The sequence below is a fragment of the Ruditapes philippinarum genome, unplaced genomic scaffold (assembly GCF_026571515.1).
Source record: "Ruditapes philippinarum isolate M1 unplaced genomic scaffold, ASM2657151v2 ctg319_1_1_1_1, whole genome shotgun sequence".
NCBI lineage: Eukaryota > Metazoa > Mollusca > Bivalvia > Venerida > Veneridae > Ruditapes > Ruditapes philippinarum.
The window spans coordinates 283,383-299,614 of record NW_026857916.1 but is presented as its reverse complement, the minus strand read 5'-3'; the positions used below and the strand labels follow the sequence as shown (position 1 = coordinate 299,614).

Here is a 16,232-nt window from a genome sequence, read left to right as displayed (position 1 = left end):
TTTTGGGTAAGTAAAACTGCGAGCAACACAGTTGAAACCTCAGTGTGGCAAAGTTTTTTATTGGGAAAAAACGATAAAATTTAATTTTCTTGTTTTTTTTGCTTTATCTCGGGGTTTCCCTGTCGCCATTCTTTTTTTGGGCGCAAAATTAAAGGGTAAGTTTTGTCTTTTTTTTTTTGGATAACTTTTTTTAAACAATATTCCAGATATTTTTTTTAAAAGGGAATTTTTGTTAAATTTTTTTAAGCACTTTTCATTTAATTTATAAAACAATTTAAAGGTTTGGGGGTTTTTATGCTTTTAATTTAAGTTTATAAAATATGTAAAATTTTAAAGGGACTTCATGGTAAACAAAAAATTTTTCAAAAATATTTTTTAAAAAAAAATTTTTTACAAATTTTCCTAATTTTTTCAGGTTTTTTTAATTATTTTTTCAAAAATTTTTTAAATTCCCAATTTTTTATTTTTTTGTTTTTTTTTTTTCCCTTTAAACAAGTTTTTTTGATTTTTTTAAATAAAATATACTATTCAAAACGGGGACCGAAAAACCCAACAAATTATAAAAGGTATATGTTGAGTCGGCTAGAATAGAGACCTTAGTCATAGATCTTGTTTTGTGGCTTGTATTTATTTTTTTAATTTTTGTTGTTTATATTATTATTATTATTATTATTATTATTATTATTATTATTATTATTATTATAGTGGAAATGTATAATAATAAAGAAATATACGATCAGTATATGATAAATTTCAAGGAAGGATTAACGATAGTTTCAACACAGTACCGCCATTTATTCCATAGTATATAAAGAATATTAAGTTGTTGTTTTTTTTTTCGACAGCTGAACGAAAAAGCGGACACTGGAGAGGCGGGTAAATTATTTGTTTATTCTCTTCTTTTTTTTCCTTTTAAAAATTTGCTAAAATGTTGAAAATAAAGATAGCATTAATTTTTTTTTTTTTTTTTTTTTTTTTTTTTTTTTTTTTTGGGGGGGGGGGGTTGCACCAACGCAGTAAATGTCATATGATGAGTTTTCACCTTACCTTGTGGAGAAACCCCTCACTGTCTCGGGCCAGAGCGGACACCTGAGTAAAACCACCGACGTTCTGTAAGCTAGCTGGATAGCTTCCTCATATGAAAGAGTCCAAATCCCTGGCGGGATTCGAACCTACAGGGTGAAGGGCAAGCGGTTTTAAGTCAAATCGTTTTGTGTTAGGTGTATGTATAATGCAATATTGACAAAAAAATACATAATATTCAGCAAATTATATTTAATGCAAAAAATTGTTTGATATCAAACAAAATAAAATACTAGTATGTAAAATTCTAATAAGAAACTTAAGGCATCAAGGTGTGTGATATTATGTAATATGTTTCAATTTCATTTTAGCAAAGAGAGAACTGCTGAGAAACAATCTGAGTAAGTATTGCTTGGAATTTTCCACATCAAAATAACAAAATTACTTCACAACGCTTTACTGTGAAAAGGCTTAGCCCTAAATTAAAATACAACGGAACAAGATATTAAGTATCTAAATGCATGTGAAAATAGTATGCCGGTCATCTGGATTATGTAAAGTGAAGGCCGTCTTGACTCTATAGTGGTGACAAAGGCTGACCACGTTCTGTGTAAGCGTTATATAAGTGATACATGTAGTTAACCATATTATTGTTTGAATTTTCTAGAAAAAAAAACCTATCTGCAAGAAAGATATTTCTTATTACAGCGAATACACAGAAAAGTAAAAATATCATACTTAAAATAGAAGAATTATATTTTGTTCCGGAGAACATTTTTGTTTATGTACCATGTGCAATTGTGTTAGATAACAGAGATATTTTTCTCTACTGTCTACCATAAGATTATAGAATCAACATATTTTAACTGTTCATAATTTTTGTAAAAATATGTCATTAATTCACAGCTTTAAATCCTTTAAAGATATAAAGTTTACATTATAAAAAACAGTTTTATGCTGTAGAACTACAGTCATATTTACTTTGCTAATCAAAACGTTAAAACTAAAAGAAAAGACTAAAAAATAAATTAAATGTAAATGATATTCTGAAAAATTGAAGTCGACAGTTTTATCCAACTCTCATAGGCAAACTTCTTAGATCAGCACTTGATAGAGAAGGTAAACGTGAAAATAAAGATGTCAAGGTGGAAGATGGTCAAGCAACTGATAAAAAGACTAATGGACCAGCCAAAAAACATGCCAAGCTAAGAGCGCTGATCAGTAACAGTATGTTCAATTTCCTTAACCTGATATATACCTAACATATGTCTTTACCGCTCATTAAATTATTGTTTGTGCGAATATTGTGGTATACTTATACGTAATTAAAAAAAACAAGTTGATTAGATTTATTGTTGTTCATCGAATTGTGAAACATTAGTAATTATTACAACTGCCTAAGATATATAAATATATGTATACATTGTATTATAATTTTGCAGTGAAACAAAGGAAGTTAATGGCAAGAAATAAACAGTCACGTGGTTCAGATAAACAACACGCTGAACGTTTATCTAAACAACGCAGTCAAGTTCACCATGCGCCGACGAAAAACGAGAAACGAGGGAACGTTGTTGCTCGGCAGATCAGTAACAAAAGAGGGAAAACGGAGAGGGGAGAGATGTTTAAAAAAATGAAAACCTTTTTCTCCAGTCGAGCAGAAGCTACCGGAAATAAAGAGAAAAACAAAAGAGGTCCTGCAGAAAAACGTCAGTATGGTGACTCGATGTATGGTGACTCTTGCGGTTTGACTTGCGAAGACTGTTTTTCTATTTTCACGGCTGAGGGAACCTGTGACATTGACAACTATGATTATTACGACTACACTGGGAATTATCATGACAGCCACTACGATGATATGGGGTATGACGGCTACGATTATATGGGGTATGACGGCTACGATGATATGGGGAATGGCGGCTACTACGACTATAACGGAAATTGGGTACCCTATGACTACGGCTATACCGACGACTATTTTGGCGACACTTATTACCAATGTAGCATGAAGTTCGAGTATGGAGAATGCAGTGTAATGGATTACGGAGCACCTACCTACGACTGTTCCTGTGAAATCCCGTGTTACTATGAATTTGATGACAGTAAGACCTTTTAGCTTTTGTAAAATCAATTCACACATTCTTTTTTTATGGTACTTAATCAGAAAAGTTTACCCCCATGTATCTCAGTACTAATTAAATGTTCAAATAATTTCTCCTGTCTTCAATAGAATGAATTGATATGTATGTTATTAATTCGCGAAATACCCTAAACACCAAAAATTAAAACATATAATGACTATTTAATATAACCTCAATGCTTGTAAAATCAGATATGAGTTACAATGCAAGAGATGGAGATTGTTTGAGCCGCGTCACTACAAAACAAACATAATGGGTTTGGGACATGCGGATGCGCAGGCTGGTCTGGATCCATGCTGGTTGCAAACCCATTATGTTGGTTTTGTCGTGACGCGGCTCATTTGGTTAATATCAAGTTGTCATTACTTTGTAAATAATTTATTTAATAGTCTCTATCAATTTGTAGGTTTCGACTGGTGCGTCTTGGACCAAATGTCTGCGATGAAAGCCAATTATACAAGTTAGTTTCTTTTCCGTAATGATTTTAAACGCCTTGTTATTTTATTATTATTATTATTATTATTATTATTATTATTATTATTATTATTATTATTATTATTATTTAACTAAAACAACTTGCTAGCTTTCTCAAAATGGCTAAAGGGATTCGAATTGCACGTGATTTAAAGTAAGTGACCTAAACCTTTAGATTAAGTCAGGATATGCAAAGGCTGAACAATCAACAACAACAAACAATTAATTGTTATTCAAGGTAGGCTATCAAGTAAAATATGTTACAGTAGTATGGGTCGCCGCTCAAATGTCTTTGCTAACTTTTAGTTATATCTTTCAATATTTTAGAGTGAAAAACATATAGAACAGTCGAGGAAAGCACTGTCTGATTTCAATGTAAGGATCAGTAATATATAACTCCATTGCATCTACCGGAAGTTTGTTTATCATATTGTATCTGTATAAAGCATATCCCCATGTTGTATTGCCATTTACCTAAGGAGGTATGTTTTGTTCTGTTCTGGTCCTTCCATTCGACAACTATTTCAAACCTTTTTTTAGCAGCGGAAAGTCCCAGTACTAACAGTTCTTATTCTTCTATTTCAGTGGCTTATGGAGGATACAACTATGATGGTAAAATAGATAAAGATTGATTTGAATGTTATAATATTTCAAAACCTATTGTGTTTAGTCTATTATTAAGATTAACACCTATCTAAAGTAGCGTTTTAAATTAAATACTTCTAATCTTTAATCTAAAAATAAAGTGCATATTTAATATCAGACCACTTAGATAAAATAGGTCCGAAAGACTTTGCGCTCATCATTTATTTACTAATTTTTTGTCTTTTGTTAATCATATGTTTGATTTTTTTTTCTAAAATGCACATTATTTTTAAAAAGCAAAACAAAATCGTTAATTGGATGATTTTGGCTAAAAATGGTTTTAACCTTTTTACTTGTCTAATTTCAGAACTTGATTGTTTAATGTCGAATTTGTTCACAGGTAATCTTTGTTTTATTATATATAGTAATGATCTTCATTAATTAGATGTAGCATAAATATTTTTGTTGATGATAAAATGATTTTTTTGTCAATTTCTTAATTGTAGATCTATATATTTTGAATACAAACCTGCCGCCTTATCACCGTGGCATGATTACAAAATTTACCAATGCCTCACAATTCACCAAGTCACTGCAAGTACTGAATCTTCACAAACTTGAACATAATTTCCGTTAGCCATGGCATGGTACATGTGCAAACTCTTCACAGTGATAACCTCCCTTTACAGATTCTAATCTGTACTGATAAGGGGAGATCACTGCGTAGGTTTTCAAGGTTTATTTGAATAAGTCAGGGCCCATATGGGCATGTGACAACATAAAACAGTACATACATACAAAATAATACAAAATGGCAAATAATATGTAAAAACAAAATACTACAAAATGGCAAATTATAAATGGTCATACAACTCCATGATGTAATAAAATTACAGTAATAATTGAACGGAGTTGACTGGTAATGGAGGATGAGAGAGAAAAATCAAAAATCATTGCGAGAAAAAACAAAGAGAAAAGACATAAGTCTAACAAGCTAACATTATTTAAATAATAACATAATATTTTTGCAAAATATGGCAAGTTTCAAAAGGATATCCTTATTACTATGGTTCATTATTTTTTTCAAATTTTAAAGCACTTGGACGTTCATAGAAAAATTTATCAAGATACAGCTTTCTTGTATTAACTAAATGTGAACATTCAAAAAGATAATGGAATTCGTCGCCTGAAGAGTTACTGGTACATAGGTTACAAGTTCTAAGTTCTCTTGGAATATCATCAAACCTTCCTTTTTCAATAGGAAGTTTGTGATTCATACTTCTAAATTTAAAGAGAATTAAAGCTAAATTCATAGGTAACTTGCTGAGGTATGGCTCAAAACAAAAATCCTGTTTATAAATCCTGCAATTTAGACATTTACTGGAATTATTAATTGTACTTCTCCAATTTTGCACAAAATGATCACGCAGTCTTAAGTTGACGAAGCAGGAGAGATTGGTACATGTGTAGTGACAATCGCAACTTTTCGGCCCTTTCCGTCAGTCTTCGGATTATGAATAATAGCCGTGGATATTCCGATTGCTGTAGTCAGTCACATAAATGACTTATTTTTATCTTACGTTACAGAGATCTACGTTAGGATGGACATGTGGCTTCACTACGGTCTAGATAATTATATGAAGTAATACTAACATGAAGATGTTACACGAGAACTACCGACGGTATAATGGACAACGGTCTTTGATAGTGTTTTATTTCTACTTTTCTTTATATATAAGTAGTACTTTTTTTTTCAAAAAACAGTGAACTTGCTTTTCACCTTGAATTCAATCATAGTGATTATTGATATTCCGTCATATTATTATACTGGGGAAGAAAAGTGTATCGTATCGGACATTTCCGACAAATCCCATCAAGCCATAGATACAATCTGATCTCCTCGGCTATTATGCCATTTATCCGAAGTATACGGGAACAGCCGATGTTTTTAAACTGGTCCCCTGCGTACTACATCTTGGATGGGAAACATGATAGGACAGGGAACCAGAATACCGATGATTGTTAATGAATATGGTGTTTGGACAAGGTACGTTTGGACAATGAGGATCAATTTTGAAGCAAACATGGCAAAATTTAAAGACATGATACGAGAAAACCGGAAAATCACAAAGAAAAGCAACAAAAGAGAAACATTATTTAAATGAATATTAAGATATTAGAGGATTCTGCATTTTTAAAAAAAATCATTATATTCAAGATATTGTACGCATCATAAGAGCCATAAACAACATGTTTCCTACATCTCTGGTATAATGTAGCCGCCTAACTTTTCTCTTAGCTATCAAATAAAGTTTTTCTCCTTTTTGTTGTTGTTTCTTAATTTTTTTCGATAGTTTATCGTTTATTACAAACCTGTTGGATGACGGTGGCGTTGCTTACTTTCCGAAAACTTTGACTGACTTAATGTCTTTCATAATTATACTAAAGCAAAATGAGAGATGAGATGAATTGTAGTTTAATTTACGCTTTGTAGTACAATATATGCATGTAAATTTATTTACAATGTATTTATATTCCTTATGAAAGAGGTCAACTAAATTAACAGACCTGTCTTACGATACATCAGTTTAGTTTTACTTTTTGGTTTCTATAAATATATAAATAAATTAACAAGCATTTTAGCATTTTGAAGGATTTTGTAAATTCTAAATATGCACAGAATAAATACCTGTACCCCCAATGCGCTAATATAAATGACATAAATCAAGATATGCTATGCTCAAACTTGATATTTGAAAATATTACTTTTTTTTAAAGAAAGGACCAGCTTTACTTGGCCCGTAATAAGGAAGCAGATTCTCGTACATAGTGTGTACGTTCTTCTATTTAAATAAGACATATTCAGTAAGAATTTTATATATTTCAATAAATTTCTGCAATAAAAGTATACTAGTGATTACTAAAAACTACAACTCCGTGAGTCGGATGTGTCGCCATGTGAACAGTATAGTTGTCACTACAACATTTTCTTCTTAAATGTAGGTTATTTATAAACACTGCTAAAGGACAATAACTAAAATGAATTTGTTTGGGTCTCAGAATGTCAGAAAGGTGAAGGTTGTGAGATTATAAACCAATTTGTAAAGTGTCACCAAATTCTGTGTTATAACTATAGTAAATTGGCTATAAGACTGATTTTCAATTCAATTTTTATTTGGCTTAATCATTAAAAAAAAACAACAACAAAACATGAGTTGCCTGAACTGGGATTTGAACTCCGGACCTCTCGCTTCTAAACCGAGGGTGTAAACCCGTTATAAGATAACAGCCTGAAGAATACAAGATTATTCTTTATTAGAGTTTGTAACCCTTATTAATTTCGATATATTTTGTTTACTGTAAACCTGTTGTTTAACACTGAAAAATAATCATGGAGCTCAATATAAGCATGTATATCTATAAGAATTACACAATATTAGAAATCTTCGACCAATCGGGAACTATTTTTTTCGATACGAAAATTAATGCGCCTGTCATTTGACAATCTTTACGCAGTGATCTCCCCTTAATTTTTAGGCGTTAATGTACATATGAAGGGAAGTAACCGCTTCGAGGAGTTTGGACTAATTTCGGCATTTGCAAATAAGAACATCAGGGTCTGAAATTTCGCTACCATTATTTGTTTGGTCTGACGACCCAAACAAATAAAAATAAGAAGTGCAGAGTACCAGTTCTTGTGCACTGCACTTCTTCTTAATGAGATCTATCATCCTATGAAGATAATCAAGTCCATAGCTTTTATAGTTGAAGAGAAATGGCCCAGACAAAATTAAAGTATGAAAATTAGCAAAGGGAAATAACTCAAAAAACCATAGAGTACCAGTGTTTGTGCACTGCACTTCATCTCGATGAGTCTATCATCCTATAAAGTTTCATGTCCAAAGCTTTTATAGTTTAGGAGAAATGGCCCGGATAAAATTAAAGTATGAAAATTAACAAAGGGCAATAACTCAAAAAATAAGAAGTGCAAAGAACCGTTCCTTGTGCACTGCACTTCAGGTTATTGAAAGAAGCATGCAAACCAAGTTTGAAGTCAATCCGACTTATAGTGACTGAGTTATGCTCCGGACAAGCTTTAGGGGACGCCGACACCGATACCGCCGACAAAAGTAACTCCTATATGTCGCCTTTCAAGGCGACACAAAAAGCATAGTATATCTTTAAACAATCACGCGTTCAAGGGAGAAAACTCCTAATATTCTAATTAAAGAATCGGTGGGAAATATGAATTGGTCGACTTAAATTATCATCGGGCATAATTATGTTTCTTTAGTATTACACATTGTATGTATTTTAACGTCAAAATGCTTTGATTTTGTTAAGGTTAACGTTACTGTATAAGTGGTAAAGGTCTTAAAGTGAAATGTTGGCAATTGTACGTATCAAGTTAAAACAAAATAGCGAACATAGTAGTCGCCCCTTCAGTCCATGTGTTTAGTGAATATATCTCTTGTAAAGGCGTTACAAATCGCTAACTCAATTCTAAAGCTCAATGGAATTTCATCATGTGTTTTTCTTAGAATTATATTGCGTATATCATTGTTGTCATTGTTTCACCTTCTGTTGTGTGTCGTTCTGTTTTTTGTCACTGTTTCGTGTATTCATAACATTCAAATTTCTGTGTCGTTTTAGGTCTTGCGCCACTGTTGTTAATGTAATTATTTTATGTTATGTTGCTGATGTAGTCTGTCACCAAACTACAGAGCTTATCGAGCATTTCAATACTGAGCTTATTACTCTATTTGAGTGAGCTTTCTATTGTATGTCTTTTGAGCTAATTACTCTATCTGTATTGAGCGTATCATTGTATTCCCTTCTGAGTTTATTACTCTATCTGTATTGAGTGTATCATTGTATTCCCTTCGGAGCTAATTACTCTATCTGTATTGAGCGTATCATTGTATTCCCTTCTGAGTTTATTACTCTATCTGTATTGAGCGTATCATTGTATTCCCTACTGAGCTTATTACTCTATCTGTATTGAGCGTATCATTGTATTCCCTACTGAGCTTATAACTCTATCTGTATTGAGCGTATCATTGTATTCCCTTCTAAGCTTATTACTCTATATGTATTGAGCGTATCATTGTATTCCCTTCCGAGTTTATTACTCTATCTGTATTGAGCGTATCATTGTATTCCCTTTTGAGTTTATTACTCTATCTGTATTGAGCGTATCATTGTATTCCCTTCTGAGCTTATTACTCTATATGTATTGAGCGTATCATTGTATTCCCTTCTGAGTTTATTACTCTATCTGTATTGAGCTTATCATTGTATTCCCTTCTGAGCTTATTACTCTATCTGTATTGAGTGTATCATTGTATTCCCTTCTGAGCTTATTACTCTATCTGTATTGAGCGTATCATTGTATTCCCTTCTGAGCTTATTACTCTATCTGTATTGAGCGTATCATTGTATTCCCTTCTGAGCTAATTACTCTATCTGTATTGAGCGTATCATTGTTTTCCCTTCTGAGCTTATTACTCTATCTGTATTGAGCGTATCATTGTATTCCCTTCTGAGTTTATTACTCTATCTGTATTGAGCGTATCATTGTATTCCCTTCTGAGTTTATTACTCTATCTGTATTGAGCGTATCATTGTATTCCCTTTTGAGTTTATTACTCTATCTGTATTGAGCGTATCATTGTATTCCCTTCTGAGCTTATTACTCTATCTGTATTGAGTGTATCATTGTATTCCCTTCTGAGCTTATTACTCTATCTGTATTGAGCGTATCATTGTATTCCCTTCTGAGCTTATTACTCTATCTGTATTGAGCGTATCATTGTATTCCCTTCTGAGTTTATTACTCTATATGTATTGAGCGTATCATTGTATTCCCTTCAGAGATTGTCACTCTATCCCCCTATCCCCCCATTCCCCAATTATCACTGAACAGCTACATGTACTCAGCTTTTTACTATACTTCCATAGAGCTTCTTACTCCCTACACACCTTTTAACCTTATTGAAGTTATCAGATAAAATATATAACACTTACAATCAAGAACAAGTCAAAATGAGAATATGTATATATGCTTTTTTAATTCATCCGCCTGCTTATAAATATAGTCATTTGATCTGATCATATCAAAACAAAACAGCAAACTAATATACTTTACAGGAAACTATCAATAAAAATTAATGTATTCATTATAAGAAATAGATCTATAAAAATATACAAAGAATAACCTTATCAAATGGCATGTTAATATTTTATTTCAAATTTTAACTGAATATACAAAAAATACAGCAATTAGCTTAAAACTAATAGAATCTTATAAAAACTGTGTAGATCATATAGGACAGTACATAAAATCTAAAACAATTAAAGGCACTTACACTTTCATTGTTGAAAAGTTTGACATAATTCTGACTTTCATAACAAAATCACTTTAAATCAACATAACAAAGTCACCTTAATTTACATGTTGATCAGTGTATAAGAAGTGTATATAAAATTCTTTGAATGAGTTGTTTAGTTATCAATGTTTTCTTGTATATTTTAAGGCCAGTAATATTATCAAAAAGTTTGAAAACCTGATCAAAATATACAAGATGTTGACAACTGTGAAATTTAAAGAATAAAATACCCTTACCAGCCTTACTATCACATCATTAACATAGTTTGCTATTTATCACCACATTTTACCAGTTGGAATGCCATTAAACTAACAAGGCGGAGCACTACATGTTTATGATTACTTCTTATTTTCTGTTATTTCGAGATAAAATGAAGATCAAATACAGAAATGAAATGCAAAATCTCTGACTCAGTTTGACTACAGTCTGTTCATGAGTGACAATGAATTGTGTAACATCTCCCATATCAAATTATAACCTGCATCAAGCAGTATAAAATATGTTCATAATTATAAAATATAGTGTTCCCAGTCACCACCTGAGGGGTCACTTTCATGGTTGAAGCATAAGAATTGCAGCCACCATTTCACCCTGCATGATTGTAGGAGACAACTAAATGGGTTTGAATAATTGGAGTCTATGCATCTCTTAGCATCTCTAAGCACCAGTAAGAGAGGTGGTTTTGACCCCTGGTGTTGCTTTGAAGTTTGTAACATGCAAAGTTAGCTAAAAACCATCTTTCCTGTTTCGTCGCCATATGACCAATAATGTGTTGGTGAGCTGTAAAACCAAACAAACCAAATCAAACCTGGGTCATTGATGAGTTTACAACACATCTGTTAACTCAAAATAAATTGTCATCAAAATATTTTTAAATTTGAATGTTTACTAAATATATTGTATTATAACAGTAAAGATGTGTATATGTAACAAAATATAGCAATGCTCTAGAAACATCAGTAAAAATAAAACAACATACAAAACAACTTCATTATATGAGCCGTGTCACGACAAAACCAACAAAGAGTGTTTGCGACCAGCATGGATCCAGACCAGCATGCGCTGATCAGGATCCATGCTGTTCGCTATCAGTTTCTCTACTTGTAATAGAGTTGGTAAGCGAACAGCATGGATGCGCAGCCTGGTCTGGATCCATGCTGGTTGCAAACACACTATGTTGGTTTTGTTGTGACGCTGCTCATATGGCATAGTTATAACAAAACCTAATGGTACCTGAAACATGTAATATAAGTTACTAAACTATAACAAACTACCAAACAAAACAAGGAAAACAGTAACAGACTTTTGATACAGAGTAAACAGTAACAGACTTATGATACAGAGTAGTAACAAAAATAATGAAAACATTACTCTACAATTTACTCTTTTTACAATTTAGTATATGTACATACATATTGTACATATTGAATGATTTTCAATAAATAATTTAACTAAAACTATGTAGATTCATTTAGACTATTTATAAATTGCTACAAGTAAATCATTCAAAAATATTGGCAACATTCATGGATACTCTCTTGGTTAACTAAACAGGGTTAAATGTTGTTCTTACTGTCAAGATAATAGAAGTTAAACCTAGTTCTTCCCTCTGTGACCTTGACCCAATTCTTCCCTTGACCTTGACCCAAGCATCCTTAACCCCGATTATTTTATTTCACTAATTCTTGCAGCACCACATCATACACTACTTCAATATATCATCAAATTATAGTGTAAAAATGTTGACATTAATTTTGAAGATTCGTTTTAGTTAGACATGATGAAATAACTTGCATTTTCCCAAAATAATATACAACATGAAGACATGTTTATAACATAGCTCCATGACAAATGTTCACATGTACTTGAAACAGTCACTTTACAATTGTAATGATAATGAAGTATACACTTCAGTTTTAAATTTTAAAAATCATTTTATCCTTCTGCATGCACAAAAACAAAATTCAACAGTGAATTAATCCTTTGATATTTTTATAGTGAAACATTTCACATTATAATTTCAGTAACACAGAGATACTGTAAAAATTATATTTTGATAATTGCAACATTTTAATTCAGTCATATTTCAGTTATCATATTACAGTAACCTATGGTTGTTCACACAGATAATGTAAATATTACTTTCAAGCTCTACTGATAGAAAACGTGTATGACTCAGCAAAAAAAGCATGTGTTAACATTAATATTTTTGGTGTGTAAAAAAAAAATAAAACCAAAAAAAAATGCAGTAAAGATTTAAAAAATATCCAATGCAATAGGCATTATGTTTAAGACACTAGTAATAAATTGAGAGTGCAATGAAAAATTATTGTATAGTTTGAGGGTGCAATGAAATCTTCTTGTATAGTTTGATGGTGCAATGAAAAATTATTGTATAGTTTGAGGGTGCAATGAAAACTTCTTGTATAGTTTGAGGGTGCAATGAAAAATTCTTGCATGTCTTTTTGCTTCCATGGAGTAAATGACTTTGATAAATAGAACCACAAAATATATAAAATGAAATAAATGCCTACATTTAATGATAGAGATAACGGAACTATGGCACCAAAATATATAAGGTCCATTCAAGAACATGTTAGATAATTACCCTATATAAACATGTTATAGTAGAAAACATTTTTACATTGCATCACTAAGGTGAAACAAACAAAAAATGGTCGAATAGTTTCAGAAACTAAAACAGACATTTGTTATAAAAATATGCAACATTCTTAAAAGCTGCATGCCTCCAGACAAGCCAAAAAATATTTCAAGAAAATCAAACTTGAGAGAAAAAGTACTAAAATTTAAAGAAAAGTAAAAATTTCAAGATTAAAGTAATAATTTACAGGTTATGTGCAATTAATGACAGATATTGCTGTATTTATCACCATATTTTGTCTATGTGACTCACAGAGTAAAAGCTATTTTTGCATAATTTGTCCTCTTTTTGGTAATTTATGTGGAGTGTAATTGCTTTGTCAATGTGTAAATTACATTCTTTGATCACTTCACAATATTTTACTTTTAAATAATAATATTTTCAAAATTTTCATGAAAATAAGCATGAATCTGGAGGCATGCTGCTTTAACTTCTAGTTGTATTTAAAAAATACCTAAAAATACTACATGTAATTATGATAGATTATACATGTATAAAAAACATTACTTATCCACTTACATAAAAATATATTCTAAATCTTGCATAGCCTTTGGTAATATGCGGAGGTCTTCATATTTGCATCAAACATTACACTTCTTAAATTCACTATTTGTTTAATTCATGCAAATAAATTAATGCTCATGATTAATTAAGAAAAGGGTTAAAAAATTTCATTTCTGCAGAAAAAAAACACACAAAATAAAACATCAAAATTACAAATCTTTGTAACAAATTTCATAAAACGAACATCTACCTGATCAGCATAAAAACAAATACTTAACAAGACATGTCCCCTGATAGCACGCTCCACTTTTTACAGTGTTGGATAGTATAATAAAGACAAAGAAATGGGAGCAATTCATTGCTAAAATGCTTGAACCTGGTAACCCCCTGCTCCACTTGGAGTAAACACACTTGGTAAGAACCCACCAAATATATGAAAGTCATTAGTCCATTAGGATGTACATGTATGAGAAAGAGTTAAAAACTATTTTTAGCACCAGCAACCTTGACCCAATGACCCATTTTTTTGGGGACCACCGCAAGTATATTCCTATAAAACATAAAAGATATCTGTCTATATATAAAAGATGCATTAGCAAAATTGATAATATTTATTGCTAAAAGAAGTGAGCTCAAAATATTACAAAAAGATACTAGACAGATTAATTATTGTTGTCTTTTCTAAAAAGTTTTGACTTTTATAAAGCAGGAACTATGTTCACGAAGAGGTGTATTCAGCCCCAGTTCAAACTAGAGTTATGGTCCTTGTAAAAGTTACCTACAATTATTTTCTTGAAGCTTGTGGCAGTTTCAGGAAAAAACAAAAGTTAATAAGAAAGTTGAAATTGTAACCAAATATTATGCTTACAATGACTGTTTGTGTAGAAATGCCAAATCTTTTTTCAAATAGAAAAGTTTAAAATCAACATGAATCTTTAAAACATAAAGTTTTAATTACTTTCATATTTGTTTGTTTGTTTCATTTTACGCCTTTTTCCAACAGTATTTAAGTCATATAGGCGGGTAGTTTCCTAACCATCGTTCCTGGAGAGTCACACCAGTACTTAACTACCTTCCTCCATGCTAAACTACCAAAGCATCTCCTGGGGATCGAACCCACGCCAGAGAGGTAACTGGATTAGAAGTCATCGACTCTAACCCCTCGACCACGGAGACTTTCATATTTACTTTCTAATGATAATAAACATTATTTATTTAAAATATTCACACTATGTTGATATCAATGTTACACTGTAGTTAACGGTTCCAGTTGCCATGTACAAATGGCACCATATGCAAACAAATATTATTTCTGGCACAAAAAAAAAATCTGATCTGGCACCAACATAAAATGTGGTAAAAACCATGCTCTCTTTGGATTGATTGTAAACAACACAGTTTAACATTATATGACATTAATCATATTTATCTAGCTAGCTTTTTATTTCCCACTGACACTGTCTCAGTCATACAAAGATTTTCCAGTTATTCCACTTACAATGGTGGTGCAGGAAGAACTAAGACTTGGGTGACCTTCATACACAAGCCAGCAACGATGTAGTATCAATGCCAACTAATTTAATGACATTCTCACATTAAATACATCATCACTTAAAAGGCACACATAATAAAGCATTTTCTATACCTTTTCATATCTAGAGATGAAAGATTCAAGGTGTGTTATCTATAAAATATTTAACACAATCATAAAACAGTGTCTAAAAGCATAAAACAGTGTTTTAAAAATTATATCTGATTTGTCTTTAATAAATTGGACTTAACATGCAAAAAATGACAAAATCTTGCCAGAAATCACAGTATTAAATACTTAAATTAGGTGGCATCATCATCATCACCTGAATACAACATAAATCATTGTATCAGGAAGTCTTTGTAACTCTTCAACTTTTTCAGCTGTTTTTTGAGGTCTTTTATAAAGTCTGATGGTTGTACCACTATAGATATATCTTTTCCCACAGCCAGCAACCTCCTCTCAATCTGCAAAAAAAAACAACACTACATGTCAAAAACATTGTATATTCATTTTATATATGTATTTATGCACTTGTTCCAAAAATATCCCTACCCCCATCTCTTTAACTGAGATTATAAAAAGGTACCTAATAACGACTTAACACCAACACAAAATTAACAAAATGTACAATTTTTAATCATAAAATTTTATTCTAAAAAATTAAAGAAGAAACAAGGTAAACTGAACATTTGATTGAGCTTTGTTTACAACATGCTTAAGGAATGATACAGAAAATATGAGTTAAATGTACAGGTACTAAAAAAATAGTACATTTCTGTGTGTTTCAATATTTTTATTCAAAAGCATCTAAACGGATTTAAGTTTCTGCATCATATAATCCATTATGTTGGCTTTTAAAGTTTCAATTCTTTCAAATACCTCACCTTTAAGAGAAGTCTGAGTGTTTGACAAATAAAGAA

At 31.4% G+C, this 16,232-nt stretch overlaps 2 protein-coding genes across 9 annotated transcripts in view; one reads left to right on the top strand and one right to left on the bottom strand.

The window, feature by feature from the left end:
* Nucleotides 1-834: 834 nt before the first annotated feature.
* LOC132751521 (uncharacterized) lies at nucleotides 835-6,548 on the top strand. The gene is made up of 8 exons (XM_060741706.1): nucleotides 835-876; nucleotides 1,395-1,424; nucleotides 2,110-2,250; nucleotides 2,466-3,125; nucleotides 3,571-3,624; nucleotides 4,224-4,250; nucleotides 4,591-4,623; nucleotides 5,811-6,548. Coding segments are annotated over exons 3-8 (834 nt in total). The 5' UTR covers nucleotides 835-876; nucleotides 1,395-1,424; nucleotides 2,110-2,249; the 3' UTR covers nucleotides 5,870-6,548.
* A 3,721-nt stretch (nucleotides 6,549-10,269) lies between these two features.
* LOC132751519 (uncharacterized) overlaps nucleotides 10,270-16,232 on the bottom strand; it is a 50,682-nt gene continuing 44,719 nt past the window's right edge. For all 8 annotated transcript variants that reach the window (XM_060741699.1, XM_060741701.1, XM_060741702.1 and 5 more), the window contains one exon: nucleotides 10,270-15,776. In XM_060741699.1, the coding sequence (XP_060597682.1) occupies nucleotides 15,651-15,776 (126 nt within the window). In that variant the 3' untranslated portion in view covers nucleotides 10,270-15,650. The remainder of the gene's footprint in view (nucleotides 15,777-16,232) is intronic.

Excerpts from the sequence above, each read along its gene's own strand:
- LOC132751521 (XM_060741706.1), top strand. Across the intron at positions 3,126-3,570 it reads TTACTATGAATTTGATGACA|GTTTCGACTGGTGCGTCTTG; the intron begins GTAAGACCTTTT and ends ATCAATTTGTAG. Across the intron at positions 4,624-5,810 it reads AATGTCGAATTTGTTCACAG|AGATCTACGTTAGGATGGAC; the intron begins GTAATCTTTGTT and ends CTTACGTTACAG.